General features: G+C 50.9%; 2 protein-coding genes across 3 annotated transcripts in view; one reads left to right on the plus strand and one right to left on the minus strand.

Moving 5' to 3' along the window:
- The first annotated feature begins 1,353 nt into the window (after window positions 1-1,353).
- On the plus strand, window positions 1,354-15,110 carry RAB17 (RAB17, member RAS oncogene family). The gene is made up of 6 exons (XM_040602820.1): window positions 1,354-6,592; window positions 11,540-11,699; window positions 13,102-13,253; window positions 13,690-13,815; window positions 14,026-14,119; window positions 14,615-15,110. The coding sequence occupies exons 2-6, from the start codon at window positions 11,543-11,545 to the stop codon at window positions 14,719-14,721; spliced, it is 636 nt and encodes a 211-aa protein (XP_040458754.1). The 5' UTR covers window positions 1,354-6,592; window positions 11,540-11,542; the 3' UTR covers window positions 14,722-15,110.
- A 4,203-nt stretch (window positions 15,111-19,313) lies between these two features.
- MLPH (melanophilin) overlaps window positions 19,314-21,666 on the minus strand; it is a 29,018-nt gene continuing 26,665 nt past the window's right edge. For both annotated transcript variants that reach the window (XM_040604669.1, XM_040604668.1), the window contains one exon: window positions 19,314-21,375. In XM_040604669.1, the coding sequence (XP_040460603.1) occupies window positions 21,349-21,375 (27 nt within the window). In that variant the 3' untranslated portion in view covers window positions 19,314-21,348. The remainder of the gene's footprint in view (window positions 21,376-21,666) is intronic.

Consider the following 21,666-nt stretch of genomic DNA (forward strand, 5'->3'; position numbering starts at 1 on the left):
CCACTGGCAAAAATGCAGTACGTGAAGCTTGTGGTAGGCACCAGACCATGCATGTGGAAGAGAGCGCTTAAGTGCTTTAATCATGTAAAATGCTGCAAAACCAGAACCTTGTTAGGTAACAATGTCTCTTATTTCACAGCACTGCTTCCTTCATTTCCATACCCTTGAGGAGCTGGCTGTCCCTTTGAAGTCAGGTACCCAAGCTAGAGCCAGAGGTCTCTGCATAGCAGCTGTTTTGACAAGGTGGGCTGGACTCGTCGGGGGTGGTCCTGCTGGCCAAGGTCCCCTTAATATAAAAGAACATGAAGTCTAAAATAAGCAAAATGTTCGATGGAGACGTTCTTGCTAGGGGAAGCCACATATTCCTTTCGCAAAAGTTGCAATTTACTTACTAGACATATGGCAAGAACCTCTCCATGCACTGAGAGGGAACACTGACTACTTTTCGTTATATCTCTTTCCACCCCACCTCCACCACCCTCAGCAGGGGATGTTCATAGCAAATAATTAAAAAAATGTTTTGAGAAATTCCCTATAAATCACAAGGGACTGTAGCTAGCAGGTAACCAGTGTGGGTAGGCAGCTACCTGCAACAGTCTCTAGCCAAAGCATGGCTCCTCTCAAGAGTAAAGAAGTTGGTGGCAGACATTTTCCACCTCAGTGCATCCCTATTTTTCAAGTCTAATTATTGTGACCTGTTAAGTGTAATTTCAAAGGTGGAAACAATATTAACTGTCTCTTCAAATGTAGCAGACAATGCTATAGGAAAGCCTTTCTTGTGGTTCACACTTGTATTCTTTTTGTAATTTAATCCCACTATACTTAAAATGTTTATTGTAGTCAGTAGTTATTTTCCCTCCTCGGTCTTTAACACATGCTAATGTTCACTGTCACTTATCATCTGGGAGTCATTAATATTAAGCTTGTTTAATGTTTCCAAGCCAATCTCTGGAGTGTTTTAGCAATGTTAATAATTAATACAGGAAGACTAGCATTTTAGAAGCCTGAAGCAGTTCATGACAGGCTCAGTTTTGAGCTTCAGTGTAAATGATCTGTTCATCGTTACAACTCCACCAATCCTCAAAATACTTCCTAACTCTCTTATCAGTGCAACAGTGAGGAGCCCAATCTTTTTTTCATTAACAAAGCCACATCCCTTCCTCTTCTCAAAACTGACAAACTGACAAAATGATCTTGTGATTCTCTGTTGCAGTATCAAACAAAACAAACCTTGCCTGTATGATCACTAGTGGGCTACCCTGGGCCTCCAGGCTACCATGGATCTTCAGGCTTCAGGAGCTGAACTTGCTGAGTTGAACTTCAGGGGTTCATCTTATTGCATCAGTTCATGACATTACTGCAGGCACAGAAAAGGAGAAACAGCAAGGCCAGGGTGCTTAGAAAAGGCATTTCCATTCCAAGCTAGGCCTATGTGATTAAATTCTTATCCATGTTTTCTATAAGAACCATCATGCAAACAAGGGATTACACATTATTTAACAGCACAGATATGGCAGTTTTGAGAACATAATATGTTGGGACCACTGGACGAACCAATCATTTTGAATTAATTTTGTTTACCACAGTTCCAGATGTTTCTTCTTGAAACAAATAGGCTTTTAAAAATAGAAGAGCCCCATCTTATTTCTGAGGCTTCATATCTGCTGGCCACTGACAAGGGCCAGGCTGGCTTGCTCAGCAAGAGGCAGCATGTCCACCTTTACCAAAGCTGGCCAGGGGCTCCCCAGACCAACACTCAGTGTTTTGGAGCCCTGCTCAAAGGAGCACAGTGAGGAGAGCTGCTCTGCAAGAGCAGGGTGAGGACCACAGGTGCACTCTGCTTGGTAAGCTCATTTATAGCAATTCCAGCTAAACCAAAATAATTACATCCCCAAAACAAGGCATGCTATATATACTTGCACACAAGTGACTGGTTCCTTTGAAGCTGGCTGTGAAGAGAGACAAATTGCCTGTCCTACAGCTGGTCCAGGAGCCAAAATCTCTTAGGCAAGGTCATAACAAAACCCACGTTTCTATGACCGTTAATTCTGGGCTCTGCATGCCCATTGCCAACTGTCTAAATCTGACCATAACCTCACTTCTTTCCAGCTAGCCAGAGCTCACAATAGACAAAGTGCTGGCTTTGCAACAGCATCAAGACCACGGGTGACACTCTCAGAAAGCCTGGCAATACAGAAGCAGCCCATGAGAGCCTATAAATATAGCAGTCTCCAGCAGCAGCGGCTTTACATCAGGTCAGCAGTAGCCCATGGCCACTGTGGACTTTCAGCACAGCCCGGAGCCCAAAAGCCACCAGGCCATGGCACAGAACAGCAGCAGGATTCAGGCGCTATCAAATACACCCCCCATACTTTCTAAAATGCCTGCGTACGTATACACACATATTATAGATATATATATATGGGTCTCCGAAAAAGCAAATAAGGATTTCCAGGCTACCATATCCAATAAGCTCATACTGCTCTATCCCTGTTGTGGCAGCTTCAGTTTGTACAGGTGTAACTCTAAAGCAGCTCTAGCAAACCCCATCTCTGTGGTTTAGGCCAGAGAAGTTTTACAAAGCCCTTCTAGTGTAAAAAGCACACTTTTTCTGCTCCTCCACATCCACCAGCGGGAAAAAAACCTGAAAAGCCACTTGTGCTTTCAGACATTTTCTTTGGAGAGCAAAAGGCAAGGCGGACAGCGGTGCTCATGGTATAATTTGAGCAGCTGAAACATGCTCAGGTATCTGTGGCTGTTCTTTGTTAGACCAGCCAAACTCAGGAGTGAGGTTGCAGCCCCTGTCCCTGTGCAAAATGGTGCAGCAATGTGAGCAGAAAAGAGCCTGGAGATGCCCAAGCTAATGGCACAAAGTGCTCAGCTGAGCAGGGCTGCTGAGACCACGGCTGTACTCTTGAAACACGCAAATAATAATAATAATAAAAACCACAACAGGAGCATTTTGGATGAAAACAGGCCCATCAGAAACAACTTTGGGGTATTCAGGGATCTCAGGGGCCCAGAAATGCTAAAGCTGAGGCTAAGCAGTTAACAGTTTGGGAGCAGTACAAGGTCTTCCTGTTGTTTCAGCATTATGTGAGCCTCGACGGAGATCAGACCTGCTGTGCTGTGCTGCCGGCACAGACCACGCTAGGGAGCACACACAAACCAAATGGACAAGCCAAGGACAGCAGGAGAAACAAATCAGGGGAGAAAAAATAATCTTCCCATGGGCAGAGCAGTGGCAAAGCTGACGTTTTAGTCTGTTTTCAGCCTATGGTAGTGCCCTTATTACCAAACCCTGCTGCCGTTTCCACCCAACTGCTCTTCCCTAAGCAAGGGATGATTTACAGTGCTCATATCGATGAGCTAATGCTTCCTCACAGCAATTAGTCAGGAGGAACCAAGTGCAACATAATCACTGAAAAAAGAGTCCAGGAGCTCCCAAACTGCTCCAGAAAGTTCTGTGTCCCTGTGCCTCCTTTTACTCAGGGGGAAGGAGAGGCAACCCTCCTGAAGTTACACAGCAGGCAGAGCCAGAAATACAGGATTATTGGAAGTATTCTCACACATTTTCTCTAGGAGTTTTATTTTGACCTGTTCTGGCATTCCTGTGCACTACTGAAACATCACAATTTCCTTCACTGTTAAAAAAGTCAAAGAAAAGGCTGAGGTGGAACAGTGGGAGAAGGTCTACCAAGGGCGTTCCAGATGCTCAGATCACACATTGCTAAGCTACAATATTTGATCCCTACCACCCACGTGGCCAGACCTCTCCTGCAAATTCTTGTGCATAATTACATCAGGCAAGCATAAAATTAAATGCAACTCCTAACCCTGAAAAAACAACCTATGCCCAGCTTTTACCAATAAACTTTGTTTCAGGTAAGGAACCCTTCATTGCACAAGCGCAGCTGAGCAAGGTGGATCCCTAGCTTTGTGCAGGTCACTCCACGTGCTCTACCAATCCAGTTTTGATGCAGCTACAATCTTTACTTGCAAACCACTCACTGCTGAAGGAGGTCTGATCCTGAGCATCCGGGACAGCAAGATATTTGCGCGCTCATGAAGCGGGCAGGCAGACCAAGATACTGTGCAAAAAAGCTCTGGCTCCCCAACACTGCAACAGTGTTTACCACAGAGGTTCACATCCCAGTTGTTGGCAGAGCAGAGCCGCCCAGAGAAAAGCTGGCTGTCCAGATGTAATTCCAGAAGGAGACCCCAGGCCATCTCTCTCGTCACCCTCCCCGATTTGTATCTACTTGGTTGTCCCGTTCAGAAACGACAACGAGGAGCCCGCATCGCCGTTGTTTGAAATTGTAGATGAGCTGTGCCCTCTAGTGGGGTCTGGCTCACCGGAAGCCGGAGAAGGGCTCGTCCAGGAGGCAGATGCCCCAGCCCATGCAAGGGGCACGCTGCCCTGGGGTCCAGAGGACTCAGGGGCATCTATACCAGTGAGGCCATAGCACTTTGTGCAGGCAACTCCTTTACACCACTTCCTTTTATAAAAGACCTTAACAAAGGCATTCAAGATGTAACATCTGCTTGGGCAGATAAGACTGGTATGAAAATAACAGAGCATGAGAGTGGTGCTTACTGCAGCAGCACAAATTAGAAATGAAGTTTCCCTTAGCAGCTACAAGGCAACCCTTTCATAAGGCTTCAAAGCCTTCCAGCCGAGACTGAGAGCTTAATTTTCTGTTAAGAATTAGAGGCTTAGTTTAGGTGCATGATGTTACCGCAGTTTGTAGGTCCAAACCAGCAGGTAAATGGGAACAGACTGCCTTTGAGCATCACTCCTCACTGTGGGCAAGGAATCTGTGGCTGCAGCAATCCTAGCCTAAGGTATCCATGCCTCCAGCTCTTCCCAAACCCTGAAACACCTTTCTATCTCTCTACTGTGCCTGTGTGACTGTTCACAGGGTCATGCTGAGACTCCTACTGAAGAACTGATCTATCCGAAGCACTGGAGAAAAAAATAAAGCTTTAAGTCAGCTCATTTTACAGCACAACCATGTGAAAAAAGTTATGGGAGAGGACGGGAGCACATAAACTGTTTCTGTGCTGAAAAAGCAATACCAGCCTCAGATGGTTTGGGCTTTCATAGGGTTGGTAGGAATAGTCTTCAAAAGATCCCCAAATCCCGTTCTAGCTTCTGCAGAGCTGATGGGAATAGACCTGGGAAGGTAAAGACTTTCCTTCTGGGAAAAAAAGCTGTGTGCAGGGTAAGATCTGCTCTCAGGCTGGAGGTGTACGTGGGTATACTCAAGCCAGGTTTGCTGTGACAGTGCAAATCCATGCATGGACACACTCCCGAGCAAAGGGAAACACTCATTTGGCTTGCAGACCAAAACCTTTCATAGTGATACCACTTGGTGCGGGAACCACTCCTGCATGAAGCCTGTGCAACTCTCAGGCATCTGTACATGACATTTCATCATAGAAATGGGAAGTAATTGAGCTGGAGCAGTCAGGCCTTGGAAGTCACAAGACATGCTCTTCTTTTCAAAACTAGGATGTGCTCTTTTAAGCTTGCTTGTAGGGCTCCTGCTTTTCACCCTGCTCCCTGTAGCTATTAGGACTAAATTTTGTAAAGTCTGTTTCACTTCCAGAAAACTTTAGGAGCTGTTACTTGAAGGAAAGACATTGCCTATGACAAGATGAGTGACAGAAATACAAAAACTATCTTCATTTAGATTTTTAATTATCAGATCTTCCTCTTCTTACTCCAGACCTGTTATCCCAATGCATTAACTTGCTGTGATTTCATTCTCAAGCTATTAGAGCTTTAACAAGAGCAGCCTTCTCCAAAGCACCAAGCCCCAGCTGCCTATTGTAACAAGCCGTTCCTTTAATTAAAGGCAGTAAAAGCCTAAAAGCTCAGGTTTTGCTCTCTTTGCACTTCCCCAGCTCGTCTGCTGAAGTGCTTTGCAAAAGAAGCGGGTAGGCTGTCACCTACCAGCTGGTAAACCAGCCAGCTCCTGAAAACAAATTGCCCTGGCAATCCTGGGTCCAAGTTATCCGAGCCTGTACCCTGGCACCAGACCAAAGCCAGGTCTAACGTGCGTCAGCAGAAACTGCCGTACTATAAAAACCCAGAGAAGGCCAGATCCCTGGCACGCCGTGGCTCCAGCCAGCCCAATACCAGCCCTCCCCTGTCTCAAACCCCAGTGGTAGGCTGTGGGCTGCTTTTACTCCCCATGAGATCCTGAGGCACCGGGAAAAACCCACCCACTCATTCATCCATCTATCCATCCACCCACCCACCCACCTTCAAACCCCAGTATGCGAATCGGGGGCGGGGGGGCGGGAAGGAGGGAGTATAGGGGGCATGGCCAGCAACCCCACTCAGTGTGACAGCAGCCCTGTGGTCCCAGCTTGCCTGGCTTGCCAGCAGGTCTAAGGTTCACTGATCTCCGGTCGGTCGGTCGTCTCTTCCCTTTGACACCACTCCCCAGGAGCCGCTGGGCTGGCTGGTTTCGCTTTTATCCACCCCTGGCACAGAAAGGGTTGGGCAGCTGGAGGGGGCCGTCGCCCCACCACCCCTGACACCACGGACTGGAGCACTGGGAGGAGAGCAAGGCTTCAGAAGGTAAAGGCATCCTCTGCCGGGGAACTCCATCAGGGCAGGCCCAGCCCCGACCCACCATCTCCAAGGTGCCTTTCCCAGACAAGTTCCCAGAACTGTCCTCCTCCCACGGGGAAGCAGCCCTGCATCCCAGCTGCAAAGGGGATTCCAGCAGGGAGGGCAGCACTGTCCTCAGTGGCTCCCTGCCCAAAAGAAGAGATTTTAGGAAGACTTAGGAAGCCCTTTGTCCTTACCCCACCGTCTCCAGCAGCCGAAGAGCTGCTGCGAAGGTCTTAGAGCACTTGGTCTCACCCGCAGCCCAGCACAGTCTCTGTTTATTGCTGCGTTACTTCCCCAACCCGCTCTGGCTGCACAGTTAATGACCCTTATTCTCTTCCCCTTAGCTTTGAGGAGAGCTTATTGCATTGAGAAATCAGCACTATGTAAATCTGACAGTGTTTACACATTAAGTCTTTGCAGTTGGGATTTTTGTATCCCCTGGTAACCTTGGCTTAAGCGAATTTTCTAAATGGCCGTGCTGCTACGCTAGCGGTGCGAGAGCTTTAGTGGGTAGGAGGAGGCTCCCAAAAGCAGAGGAATGCTTTGAGCTGAATGCTAGAAGTTAATTGGGGAGGTAGGTGCATGATCACTCTTGGGGTGGGGTGGGGGTGTTGGGGGGCAGGGAACAGAATGGGGTGGGACACCTAAATCTGAACAAACCTAAAGCGTTGTGTCCAAAAATTACAAGGATAGATACTGCAGACTTACATAGGTAGCATTGCAGTCCTGTTTCACCCCACCCCGAAGGAACTCATTAACTGTGGTTCTTGTTCACTGCTGCACCCCTGCAGAAACTCAGCAAATGTCTTTAATGGTTTTAGGATCTTCTTAGAGCTTGTGGTTTAGAAAAGCTTAGACATCAGTTAAACATTTGACTTAAATATCATTAATTTGCCAGGAAGTTAAATAGTCTTAAATAACACTTCACAGTAGCATTTCTTTTCTTTTTTTACTGTTTTCTTTGGAAATAAAAAGCTTATGCCCCAACAATAAATATACCAGGTCCAGACCCCCATCCCCACCTACCCCTTTCCTGGTTAAAAATACTGCAGAGATACCTACTGGTTGACTGGCAAAAGCCAAGCCCTTGCTGTTGCATTCCAGTGCAAATATCTACTTTGCCACCTCATGTTGCTGTATTTATGCCCATAAAACATGAGTTTGAAAGGATGCCCCTTAGATAAAGTCCACTTTCCTGCTAATTATAAACAACTGAGTCACCCTCATAAACAGATTTGTCAGGTTCCTTCTTGGAAACAGTGAGAGCAGGCAGTTCAAGTGCAGTATCACTGATCTGGTGCTGCAGCTGTACCCAGCAAACAGATTACCTTTAAGTTGATTTACACTAAACCAATGGGCTCTATAGAGGAAGCTGGTTAACGCTGGTTGGAACTGCTTCCACATACCCACCCCATTGCCCACGGGAAGGAAAGGAGACATCGAGACAGGGGAATGGGGGTGTATGGCTGAGAACACGATTTTCTCCATTAGGAAGAGAGAAATGATCTGCGTCATGGCCATTTTGGCACTCATGTTCTAGGTAAGTGTAAGATCAGTCAAGCCTGCCCTGAATATCTACTGCTAGACACAGTGGTCACAGAATATTAAGCTGCGTCTGGAGACTAAATCCACCAACATGATTTTTACAGTTGAAGAGAAGTTAGTCTAGGCTAATCTCTGGCTCTTTATACTGAATCTGAGTAGGTTCAACTTTCCCTGCCCCTTCAGTGTGGCCTTCAGGCACGAGGACAGGACTTGTAACACCACAGCTGTTGCCCAGGCTGCACCCTAAATTGCCAAGTTATTCTTTACCAGGATCAGACTAAAAAGTCCCAAAATCCAGCATCTAAGCAGTCACAGTTCAGGTAACACCTCAACCTTTGAAAGCCTGTGCAGGAACATTTGCCAAAGCCATTTTGCACAGAAGCATCAGTGACTTCTGAGTTTTGAGTCTGTAGTGAGATAAATAAAACTTATTCTAGTCAGACTGAGAGAAGCTTCCTGACATTCAGGTGCACTTTGCTGGATCTTAACTCACAGAAATCAGTAGGAAAGTTGCTTTAAATGTTCCTCCTGGATATGCTCAGTCACCCCAGGGAAGAGGGAAGTCGGGGTTTTCATTTGAAGAAGGAGCTTCTGCTTCATTGGCAGCACAGGTGCTGGCTGGAAGGACAGGGAAGCTGTTTGCTGCGAGGCAGCAACACCATTATCTGCACCTAGAGCAGAGATTGGTGACCCTGCTGGCACAGCATCCTGGATTTGTGGAGCTGACTGTAACCCTAAGCAGAGTCTTGCCAACAGGTTCTTCCCCAAGGCAGGGAACAACCACAGAAGGGTGACTACCAGCCACGTGAGAAGTCTGCAGGACTTTTGCCAGTCCCTTAGCCAGTGAGCATGGGGTTTTACTCTGTACACTCCATTTTCAACAAAAAAAGGACGAAGAAAACAGTTTCCCCTAAATCCTATTTTCCATTGAATCAGAAATAAGCCACTTGTTTTGCTTCTTTGCTGTTCTCCTCAGATTGAGAGAAAGACTCACTTTCTGCCTCAACACATAAATTGTTTCAAATGAGCTTTGGAAAAACTCCCCATCTCTAATAGGTGCTTGCTAGCATGAAAAGTTTGCAAGGAAATGTCTGTCATTGCAGTAATTCTCAGGTGAGCTTTGTTCCAGCACCAATACAGCCTTTTAATGTTAAACAGAGAGGAGCAGAGTGAAATAATGAGAAACTGAGTTTAATATAGGCAATCTTGGGTGGTTTTCCTGCAGCTTCTTGCTTCCCTACAGAGTTTTATAGTTTATCACCTACGGTAGCTAACGTAACTGCTCAGAAAGGATAGAAGTCTTATTTCCAGGCCTAGAAAGAAGCAAATATATGTAATTAATACCACAAGGAGCACCCTTATGCTGTACCGCAGGGTTTATCTTTTTCCTGCTTAAAAAACCCCACATAACCCACCCCTAACTAGCTGTTCTGCACAAACTGCAATCCCACTTTTCGTTGGTGGGCTGTGTGAGCTAGGGGAGAAGATTCTTAACTCTGGTTTTTAAGGGGATGAAAGCCCATCTCACTAAGCAGAAAAGCCACCTGCATCTAAAGATACAGAGCTGGGTTCAGCCAGCACCAAGGAATGCTCTTAATGACAACCTGCTTTGATAACAGCTCAGGGAAGGGAGAAGAATTAAAGGTCTGGAGCCTGCCAGATTGCAGGGGGAAGACAGGCAAAATAAAGGAGACATGTGGCATGAGCAGTGTGCAGGACAAGAGGCTTTTGTCAGACAACAAGGGAGCTGCAGACACTTTCCTGGCCAGGACATTGCTAAGTGCCGCTCTTACATGCCCTTATAAAGGTACTTCTTGCTCACCTGCAAGTTCTGCATGCCAAACTCCTGTGAGCCCCAGGTAGAAGTTGGAGTAATTGCACCAGATCTTCATTATAAGTCTTGCAGGTCCCTGCTCTCTGGCTGACTAGAGCTTTCTTCAAAAACACATGGAGGGAAGCACCCCAGGCAGGCACTGTTCACACCAGCACGGGAGGCTCTTCATCTCGCATGGAATAGTGGTGAGAGGATCAGGACACACAGGCAGGGACCAGCAGCAGGACGCAAACATTTCAGCATCCTTCACAAGGCTCCTCTGCTGCCTTTGGGTGTTAGAAGATTAGATCTTTATAGGAGGTACACTTCATCTCTGCACGCAGCAGTTATGGGCTTGCTGGTGGCATATTTCCCCTTTGCCACTGCATGTGGGATAAACGCATGCAAGTGCATCATCTCATGCCCTCTCCTGCTCAGTTCAACACTCTGTGACCCTTCATCTTCAAGCTCTGCATGAACCTCCCTCTCTCCTACATACCTCTCCATATGAGCAGAGTATTTTTGGAGGAGGAGCTCTGTGAGGAGGAGCCAGGGCAAAGCTTTGGCTAGCTGCAAGGCGGTGTTATTCGCCACCCTGCGCTGACAGTTCCCACAGACAGCAGGGCAGCGTCACTTCCTTGAGCTGAAGGCTGGGAGAAGGGGACACGTGCCACCCAGGAGGGCTCACACCGACCATCCTCTTCCCAGGGTATGTCCAGTGCTCTGCAGCATCTCTCTTCTTAGTCAGGTTTGAGGCAACCACCATTATTTTGGGCCATGCTCCCCCACCATCCCTGGTCACTGCGCAGCGTAGCTCCACCCCGAGTGATGCACAGTCACACTTGGTGGTGCAATGGTCATGAGGGCATGAGACTTCATGGGCTAGGTCTGCCTGGGCTTTCTTAATCTGTGGTGCAGGAGTATATGCCGTCTGCTACATGTGCTGCTGACCCCAAGGATGCTTGAGTCAGGTCCTCTCACTGCTGCTTTTTCACCCTGGTGGTCGACATGCTGACTTGAAGCGGTGCTGCCTCAAAGCCCTATCCCCAGGCAGTGTCCTTAGCAAGCTGGTAGCAGCATCATCTCCAGGCTGGAGATGAGCTCAGGTGCGAGTTAAGCTCCCCAGTATAACTTCTAACCGGGACCCACAATAAAAATGGAACATCAGCCTAAGCTCTTCACCAGGACTTTGGTAAAGGGCACGTGCTCGAGAGCAAGGCACACTTATAAGTGATGTCACTCTGCCATTAACTTTCTCCAGCATGTCCTCTCTAAAGGAGATGCATCCAATCTAGTCTCCTTGTCTACATCCAAGGTGGCCTTTTGCATCAAGTTTCTTCCTAAAGATCCCCACCCTCTGGTCATAACAGACAGTGGCAGATGGTTTGATGTATTTGAATTTGATTCGGGATATTAATGATTTTATTCTAGCCTATTTTGAGGTTAAACCCCACCTGCCTTACTGCCACCAGTCAGGAGCTGATGCAGGAGGCTCAGCTGATGGACCTGGAATCACTGCAGATGTACGTTTAACAGAGTTGGTTTCCTTGCAGGGCATGGCACAGGAAGCAATGCCAGGCACATTCCTGGAGGGGATTCGCCCCACCTACATCTACAAGGTGGTTCTTCTGGGGAGCACATCAGTGGGAAAGTCAAGCCTAGCCTACCGATACGTGAAAAATGACTTCAAAGAGTCACTGCCAACCGTGGGATGTGAGTGAGTAGCTTCAATAGCTTGATGGCTCTGGACAAAAGACCAGGCCTGATGCTCTTACTTGCAGCGGGATGGGATGCGGGAGAACCAGTTGGTACATCTTGCAGCAGCACAGACCCACTTTTGAACATGATATGGACTTGCCCCAGAGCCAGACCTTCCTCTGTGCTGTCATCTTCAGGTCTCTGCAGCCCATTTTCCTCAGTGCCAGGCTGTAAGCAAAGCCACAACCAAGTTGCACAGGTTTGGCTTAGCTCTGCTTCTTGGAGGCAGATAAGCAGCAAACTGAGTGAAACCTGGAGTCCAAATGGTATAGTTCATGTGCACTTTGCATGCTTGGTCCTGTGCTGCCCTTGCAGCTATGCAGACGCCCCCAAGAGAGTCTCCCCTGCACATGAGCCATGAGCTGCTCCAGCCTCAGTGTCCTGCTGGAAAAGGGAGGTTTGGGCCTCCAAAGCAGGCAGGACAGCCCAGGAGGCAGATGCCAGCTGCAGAGGACCCCTCAGCACTGCCCAGCGGGTAGGTTCATTCCCCCAGCCTGCCAGCAGAGCTGAGAGTGCATACCTTCCCACACCCTGGCCAGGCTGCAAGCCCCACGCTCTGCCCCACTGGCAAAGGGGAAAGCATCTGCCGCTGTGCATCCTGCCCTGACAAGCCATGCTGAACAGCCCACATCCAAAGGCAGGCCACATGCCTGCTTGTCTTTTGATGAAAACTATCTGGAGAGCTGCGAGAGTCCTGCTCCCTCTATAACCTCCCTCGGGCTAGCATACCTGCTGCGGTCAAGCTGCCTCCCCTATGCATTTGCATCAGCACAGCTTCCTACAGCACCCAGACATTATAGATGTTTGTTTTACACGTTGTACCTGCATTTTGCCCTAAGGCGGCACAGCAAGCACAGAGGCTGTAGTCCCACACGGAGCCTGAAGAGCTAGCTGGTAGAGGAGAGCGAGGTGCTGCGGGGCTGCTCCCTCGTACCTCTGCCATGGCTCTGGCTGGTCCACAAGCAGCCATCTGCTCCCTGGGAGAAGTGATGGAGGACCCCCTCCAGTGTGAGCCCGTTTTCAGTGGATATTCCTATTCACAGCTCTCAGATCTGAGCCACCAGCAAGGTGGAGATGGCTCTAGCTGGGGGCTATTCTGCAAAGCTCAGAGTTATCTGACATCAAAACTGGTGTGCATCCACCCAAGTCTGCTGTCAGGGAGGGCTCCCAGACTGCCACAGGCTGCCCTGCCTTGCGGCACACCGCCTCATCAGTGGTGTCAGCGCTTGTGAGAAACCCATCCCAATTTTTGTATTAGAGCATTGTTACTGGCCCTTGGGATGCGTTTGACCTCATGGCAATGGATTTGAGCTCTCTGCTTTTGCAAGCAAACGTGCACCCTGCATCTTGCTTGCAGGCTCCTTCTTCACACAGACACTCAATCTGGAGGTAGCCACTGTCAAGTTTGAGATCTGGGACACAGCAGGCCAGGAGAAGTACCACAGTGTCTGCCACCTCTACTACCGGGGTGCCCATGCTGCTCTCCTTGTTTACGACATCGCTAACAAGGTAAGGCAGGAGGTGCTGATCCTGTCCCTGCCAGAACTGTGCCGTGCTGCAGCAGCACTGGTAGGGAAGAGGTGTCCAGGTGATGGTGTTTGTCCTTGGTAGAGCAGAACGCAGTATGCAAGCAACCATTTGAGAAGATGAATGTCCATCTGGGACATGCCAGGGGCTTTCCCTGCCCATGCAGAACCATGCCACCACCCCAGGGGTGATTTCGCTGCCACGCAGAAAGGGTACATACCATCCAAGGCTGATTTATCCCTAAAGGAATCAGTTTGAGGTCCAATGACCTGTTTCAATGAGAGAGTAATCAAAGCCTCCTAAACACATTTCTTCCACCCCTGTTGGTTTGGAGCCACCCATCCAGCTTTGCTATGCTCAAGACAAAGGGATTGAATCAAAACCAGATCACTGGATAGTTTTGTCTCCATGTCTCCAGGAAACACTCAACAGAGCAAAGCTGTGGCTGAGGGACCTGGAGAAGGAATTCCTTCCTGATGAAATAGTCATTGCTTTGGTGGGCAACAAGATGGACCTTGCGGCTGAGCGAGAAGTTGCCACCGAGGTGAGCGCCTGTGGTGAGCTCCCAGACCCCCTCATCACCCCCTTGCCAGCAAGCACTGGGATATGGCCTAGAAAAGATGAGAATTTAAAAGGCTTTCAAATACCTCCAGAGTCCCCGTGCAATTATTGACCTGCCATGAAACGCCACAGTAACAAAAACTAAGCAGCCTCAGAGGAGGCTGGGGGAATAACTTTGCTTGTCTCCATCTAGGAGGGAGAAGAGTTTGCAAGGACCAAAGGCCTCCTCTTCATGGAGACATCTGCAAAATCCAACCACCAAGTAAATGATATCTTTATGGCCATAGGTGAGTAGTGTGATGGCTGTAGGTGAGAGCACAGGCAGGTGAACCACAGGCCCCAAACCTCTGCTTTAAGGCTGTAAATGCCTTCACCCTCAAAGCTGACCCCCTTCATTGCCCATACGTGCCACTGAGATCTTCATCCCAGCCATTCCAGCCTGCACCACACCTGGCAGCTGCCTGGGTCACAGCCAGAACAGTCCATGGTTTCTGTGAAGTGTGCCACACCGCTTGGGGCAGAAAGATGGATGGATCCACCCCAGGATGCTCCAACATCAGAGATGGATTTGAGGCCCTCTCCCAAAGTCACAATTTTGGTTTGCATTACCATCCAGTCTAGGTGCAACGGTGTCCCCAGAATAGCTGTTCAGTAGAGGTCTAACATGTTTACTGTGGGATGGTACCAGTGGCCACCAGTGGCTCCCCTGAGGTGAGACAGCCATCACATCCTACCCCACTAGCAAGAGAAATGAACAGTTCTCACCTTGTGTTTCTTCCTAGCCCAAGAGCTCCTGCAGCGGGAACGACAGAAGGCATCAGCCCCATCCCTACACGGGAGGTCAACAGTTGACCTGGGGGAGAGCAGGGCAAGGACAGGATGCTGCTGACTCTGAAGATGGGCAGTTCTGACCTCAGCAGTGGCTGGATGAGGTCTCCAACAGAAGCAATGACAAAACAGGGGGGACACAGAAGCAGCTCAGACCAACCACCCTCCCCCTCAGAGCAACATCAGAGCCCATTCTGGGGGCACAGGGGCCTCTTCAACCCTCTAGCACTGGCTTCATCCAAGAGGTAAAGCACAGGGTTTCTTCCATCAACTTTCTGCTTCCAGAGAGGAGCATGATCTACCAGCACCACTGCCACCAGCCCTGACTGGCAACATCCCCCCACCCCAGCTGCATGTCACCTCCTCCATCTCCCTTCCTGTCTAAAAAGGGAGGGGTTTCTTTCCAGAGCAAAGCAGGTGCGTCCCAGTGGCTTTAAACCCAGGCTGCAAATAAAGAGACTATTGCCCTGAAGGCGTTATTTTAATTTTTCCTGACCTGGTTGTTAGCCTGCAGGACAGGAAGGGGCCACAGGAAGCCTAGAGATGGCAGAGACCAGACCCGGGGCTCCCCTCACCCCACCAGCCCCCACCCAACCTGTTACAGGGATCACAGCCCATACTCTGGAGAAATCACCAGTTTATTACTAATGTAAGAGCCTTGTCTGGTGGTAGAGCAGGGCCAAAGCAAATGCCCTGCCTGCAGCACAACGTAACCACTCAGTTTTTGGAGCATGCCCTGATGGTGATGCCAGCCCATGGGACAAGGCCTGGCTAGGCTGAGCTCAGCCATAAGGCAGCAGACACCTTTGAAGATGTTCCCTATGGAGAAGAGGGGGACTACAGTTCCCTTTGTCAGGCTTTGCAAGGTCAGCTCCCCGCTGAGGAGCCCCCAGCACCCTACACCAGCTGGGGACACTGACCTGCAACACTTCCCCAGGGCTGAGCCACCCTGAAGCAGGACCAGGTCTCTATCTCAGCAAGAAGGCAGATTTGCTGCCTCCTCTTACCTGAATCCCCTGCTTTAGGGCAGCTAGGTGCTAATTGCCACTTATCCCCTCACCTGCCCCCTCCCTCCCAAGATTAACCCTTCCCTCCCCAAACAGTCCTAGCCCCTCAATGCTGCACCAGGAGCTGCAGACAGGGATGCTGAAGGTCACCCTTCTCTGTGGCCCCTCTCGCCTTCAGACTGGAGATGGAGTAAAATGGTCTGGCTTGGGAATACAGCTTATGAGGGGACATTTGGGGACATGCAGTGCCATGGAAAGGGCCCTGTATTCTCCCTGAGAATTTTTGACCCAAGCCATGGAAATGGGTTGGCTTTTTGTGACCCCGCCGCTGCTGAAATGAAGGTGTCGGGGGCACTCATGGGTGCCAGCATGATGCAGGGATCCCATGGGATGCACCTGGGAAGGGGAACCCTCTGGGGCTTATTTTTAGGGTGTTTTTTGGGTTGTGGGCTTATAAGCATACTGTGTTGCGCAGAGGGAAGTGCTGCCACACTGCATGCACTGCCAGGGCAGACTGCAAAGCCACGGTGAGCATCAGCAATTTTTGGGGTCACATCCCCAACTCATGCCCACCTGCACACGCACCCCTCCCCACCCCCCCGCTGTGTTTCAGAGCAGAGAGGCTGGAACATAGGGATGAGAGGGAGAAGGGCTTTTATTGTTGGCTTCAGCTCAGGGGCTCCGCTCCTCCAGGGGGTGCTGGGGGGGGGCGCAGACTTGCTGCCGGCCAGCCCCCCGAGGATGGGTGCCCTCACCCAGGGCTTGCCGCCGCCCAAACCGCCCCACTGGCCTGATCCCGCGTCCTGTGTACCAGGATGGGTCAATGTCCGGGTCTGCAAGGCAAAAGCAGAGGAACCATCAGGGGGTGATGGGGGAGGACATGGAGGGGGGAACAGGGCATTGCACCCATAGACTGGGGCGAGGACACCCCAAGGGAGCAGAAAAGGGGCTTGAGGGGGATAAAAGCTATTGCAAAGGCTGTTTCAAAGCAAGCTTTGCTTCTGCATAGTGGCCCCCCTCACCCCCCACTAGTGCAGCTGAATCTGGGGATGCAGAGGGGTCTGGAGGCAGGGGGGTGGTGGGAAGAGTCCCTTACTCCTGTTCTCCATGGAGCGCTCGCGGATGCGGCCGTGGGTGACAGGCAGGGTCAGGCAGGTGAGCAGTAGGCACAGGAGGCAGGCGGCCCCCAGCTTCATCCCCAGCACTCTCTGGCTGCGTGGCTTGATCCCAAAGCCTCCCGGTGCTTCCCACTGGTGCCGCAAAAACGGTGGCCTCCGATGTGGCTGTGAGAGCAGAAAGGTTTGGCTATTGCAGAGACACTCTGCTTGGTTTAAACTCTGGCAGGATGAGTCCCCCATTGGGAGGGAAAGGCTGCAATGGAGGGGACGGGGTGACTGTATCACTGCTGCCACAGGGCTACTGTCACCGTCACAGCATCACCAGGCTTGGGGCAGCTTGATCAAAACCTGGGCGTTTTGATGGGGCTGGCACCTCTGGGGTAAATATCCCCTGCAAACACGAGTTGTACAAACCTCATGTTCATTAAAACAGGTGTTTGTCCTAGCCTAGCACCTTAGGCCAGGCCTGGCGTTCTTCTTTCTCTCTAGGACCCCCAGTGTGCCCATGAGATCCCACAGTCCAGGAGATGGGGAGAGGGGCCACCACCAAAATGCAGGGCTGGCAGCACCAAGCAAAGGCTGCAGCGGCACAAATGGATTTTGTTGCCAGATGCTGGGTGATGGATGGACTGTGGCCACCTCTGCAGCCCTGGCACCCACCCCTGGACCCAGCTGCTGATAATGATAACCCGGCAGCACCCTGTAACATGCTTTAGGGCACCGAGGCGATGAGCGGGACATTGCAGGGTGGGCTGAGCAATGGGCTTGATTTCTGCAGCCACATGCAATGAGGGAGCAGGGCAAGGGGGAGAAGCAGGAGAGCTGGTTAAGCAAGATGCCGTGGGGACCCAGCAGCAGCTTTATTTCCAGGGACTTTTGCAAAGGAGAAGTTTGCAGCATGCCAGGCAGGAGCTGTACTGGGCTTCTGACAGCTCAGGTTTGCTGCGGCCACCGACTTTTTACAGTCCCCTTTTGGAAACCTCCCAGCCAGCTGGACAGACACAAGGACACAGACACAGAGGCAAAGCAGCGCTCAGGAAATTATCCAGCAACAAAAGCGTCATGAGAGGGAGAGAAAAGCAGCATTTCCCCTCTGCCAGGGTTGCACTTACCGTGGCGTGGTGAGGCGAGGTGCCCAGCTGCCGTCCCGCTGAGCCAAGCGGCCACCGTCTGAGCCAGAGTCCCCTCTGGGTGCCGTTTTTATGGCCAGTTTCGTGCTGATGTCAGAGGCGAGCCCCAGCAGGGACCAAGCCAGGGCATCTCCCCTCCCCGCTGTCCCCTCTCATCAAATCAGCACAGGGATTTTCGTGACTCAGAAGAGACCAGCGTTTTGCGCTAGCTGAGGCGGATAGCTTGGGAATATGTTAGTCCCTGTCCTTGACCCAGTGTTATTTCAGACAAGGGGGAATTTTCTGCTCCATCACCCTGCCCGTGGGGAGCTCCTCACCCACCGCCCACTGGGGGGGTTGGTGGGTGATGCTGCCCTAAATGCTGGGGTCCTGCTGCCACAAACCTGCTCCACCGCGAGAGTTATGCTGGATGCCACCACCCTTTCTCCTTCAACACCCCCTTGCCAAAAAAACCCTGCTGCTTTAAAGAAACCATACAGAGAAGAGGGGAAGGCAACTTGCTGGGGCATGTGGGCTGGTAGGAATGGGCTTGTCCCCACTGCAGGAGGGCTTCATATCTCCCGTTTTTAATGGGTTAAACCGCACCCAGGGAAAGATTCCTGATGATGTTTGTCCTGCTGGATGTGATGCTGGAGGAGCCAGCTCAGGGCCAGTAGGTATGCAAGCACAGGTGCACCCCCAGGCTAAACTGGAGTGACTGGGACTTGAGACACCCTGAAACAGGGACATCTCTGTTGGCAGGATGGCAAAGACAGCAGCACTGGTGGGGTGTGGGCAGGGGTCTGGCATTGCCCTGGGACAAATCTCCATCTCATGCCATGGTCAGCTCTGATGCCTGAGCACAGTGTGTTGAGGGACAGTCAAGGAAGTGGAGTGGGACCCAGGATGGCTGCTGCAGAGGGGCATCAAAGGCAGGGAAAGGGGTGAAGAGAGGAGAAAAAACCCCCACATTAGCCAAGGAAAGCTGGACCCTGAGCTCAGCAGAGCTTTCTCCACCCCAGGGTTGTTGCTATTATTTAATGCAGATTTAAAGCAACCCCTTGATGTTTTGGGCTTGTGTTCCATGCGAGTCAGAGCAGCGCATTTCAGGATCAGCCCCTACTTACTCCCACACCGTGCATCCCCTTTGCCCACCTGGCCTCCCCACTGGGTACCACTGACCCACGCTCATCACACCTCCGGCTCTGTGACCAGCATCTGGCAAGTCATATTGCGGTCCTGTTCATCACCACCTCCCCCTGCTCTGCTTCGACGCCACCGATCCAGCTCCTGTCTACTTTTGCCTGCCTACTTTTAAAGTAAGGGGTGCACCAGCTGGTTAAAGGAGAGGATGGGAAGAGAAAGGAGCCTTTGCTCGAGTGAGCTGGAAGAACAGACACTGCAAAACGGGTTCTAGGATCTGGACTTAAAATTGGCTTTATTGCATGATTTAGTGTACATATATATAATCTCTACACAGGCAGATGGGGTAGGAAACCAGCAAATAACAATGTGGCTGACTACAGCTTGGACGATGCCTTAGTTTGTACTGCTGAGGCTCGCTGCAAGGACTCCCTTGCAGAATCAAGCATCTGAGCGGTTGCGAGGAAGGACTTGAGTTATGGCTGAAACCAGATACCACAAGAGATGTGGTTGGGGTGAAGGCTGAAGCCTTGTACCAGAGGGGTGGGTGCAAACCCATAGCATTGCCCAGATCCTGGTGGAGCTCCTTTCTGCCAGCCAAGGAGCTGCCATCCTAGCCTTGAGGCCAGCTGAGTGGCAAGAGATGCACCCAGCAATGCCGTGGTGTCTGGGCGAGTTTCTACACCACCAGTGGTTTGCACTTACCCTTTTGAACTTCAGGCCAGAAGGATTTCATTTTAAAAGAAGAAAGTGTTTTGGTTTTTTTTCCAGCTGGGAAGCCCAGACTTAGGACTTACAAGACTGCTGTGAGATGACGGCAGGACCAATTTCTAGGCAGTTAGCAGTCTCTACTACTACCAAAGCTAAACATACGTGTTACTTGCATGAGAACGCATACTATCGCTCATAATTAAAGTGGTTTTAGTTCAGATGCACAGGAATGGTCCAGCCTAAGTGGTCATTGATGGGAAACTGCCAGTATCAGCCTGACATCCCTGCTCCGGCTGCAAGCGATCCTCCCCACGTCACCCACTGTGGAAGGAGGAAGGTGGGGGCTATAAAGGACAGGGACAAGCAGGTACTGAGCAAAATTTTTTAACGTGAATCTCCTCCAGGGTGACCTGTAAGAGAAAGCAATCCTCTCCCTATCCTGATGTCCTGGGAACTGATCCACCAGGGTTAGTGGATGTGAAGAAATAAATTTTGGAGGGAAAACATTTGGGGTGTCTGGGGGAGGGTGTTACCAATGCTCCTGTCACCTGGCAGGAGCCCAGGGCCACCGCAGCCCCCAAAGGCCATCACAGCCCCTCTCCAAGGACCAGAGGGGTTCTACAATCCCATCATCAGGGACAGGGGACATGCTTGTCCACAAAGCACCTCTTGGCACAGGCTGACCCCTCTGTAGAGTCAGGGAAAGCCTCCAGAGAAGCACCTATGTTCTGCTTGCTGGAGTCCTTCTAAACTTGCTGATATAGCCTGACATGGAGAGAGGATATCTTTGAGAGCTGGGAACAACCAATCCCCAGCAAGCCTCCAGCCTTTCTTCCACCTTTCTTACCACTGCTTCCTGCAAGCCTTGCCTCACTCACATCCTCAGATGGTCACAGCTGCTTCATGCATGGTGGCAAGAAGCCTCAGCAGGTGTTAGCATGACTTTGTGCAGAGATCTGTTGGCCAAGTGCTTGCTGGGAGTGAGCTGGCACTGCTTTCACCCTGCTTTGCTGCTCAGGGAAGGGAGGTGATGCTCCAAGGGACATCGCAGGGAGATGGACCAGCACTGGGATGTGATTCCCAGCCTGGGATGCCCGGGTTCCTGCTCTACCTGGGGTACCCTAAGGGCATCCTTCACCCACTGTCAGCTCCTATCCCTGCTCAGCACCAGCTTGGGAGAAAGCAGGGACAGGCATTGACAGCTTTTACCAAGTGATGACCATGTCACCACCCCCAGTCCCCATACTGAGAAGTCATGCTGACATCTAGGTCCCTCTGAGGAGGTCACTCCTGCTCTGCACCTCTCTGGTCCCCTTAGCTGATCTGGTACCAAAGAGCTGCCCAAGGCCAAGGTCTCATGCCTGCATTCTCCCATGAAAGCCCCTGGCCAGCTGTTGGCATGCCAGTGCCTCACTCTTCTCCTTGGCAGCTCTTGGCAAGACCTTCTGCCCATGGCCTCCGGCTTCCCTCCTGTCCGGCGTTTCAGGGAGAGGCGGCATGGGAGAAGGAAGAGCAAGTGTTGGGGGGAAGGCGGTGAAGCTTTGTGCTGAGGTCTTGTCTTGGTCAGTGAAATGCAGTGGCAGGAGAGTCCCCCCTCTCCTCAGGACAGGTGGGTCATCACAGGCTTCTGTAAGGCACCAAAGGGAGAAACCTCAGGTCACCGCTGGGCCCGCGTCACCCCAGGTGAGGAGGCCAGTGCGCTCCTTGTCCCCTCCAGCTGCCATTGCATGGCAGGAGGACTTGCCCCATCCCATGGACCATGCAGGCAGCAGGAATTCAAAGATGTACATCTTGTTTGGTCCCCCCACCCTGGCGCTTATGACATCCCAGGCCTCAGCGGGTGATGCCCAGGCATGCCTGCCCTCAATGGCCAGCATGGAGAGACCAATGCCTAGAGCTGAGGGCTCCACTGACTCGA

The sequence above is a fragment of the Falco naumanni genome, chromosome 8 (genome assembly GCF_017639655.2).
Source record: "Falco naumanni isolate bFalNau1 chromosome 8, bFalNau1.pat, whole genome shotgun sequence".
Taxonomy (NCBI): domain Eukaryota; kingdom Metazoa; phylum Chordata; class Aves; order Falconiformes; family Falconidae; genus Falco; species Falco naumanni.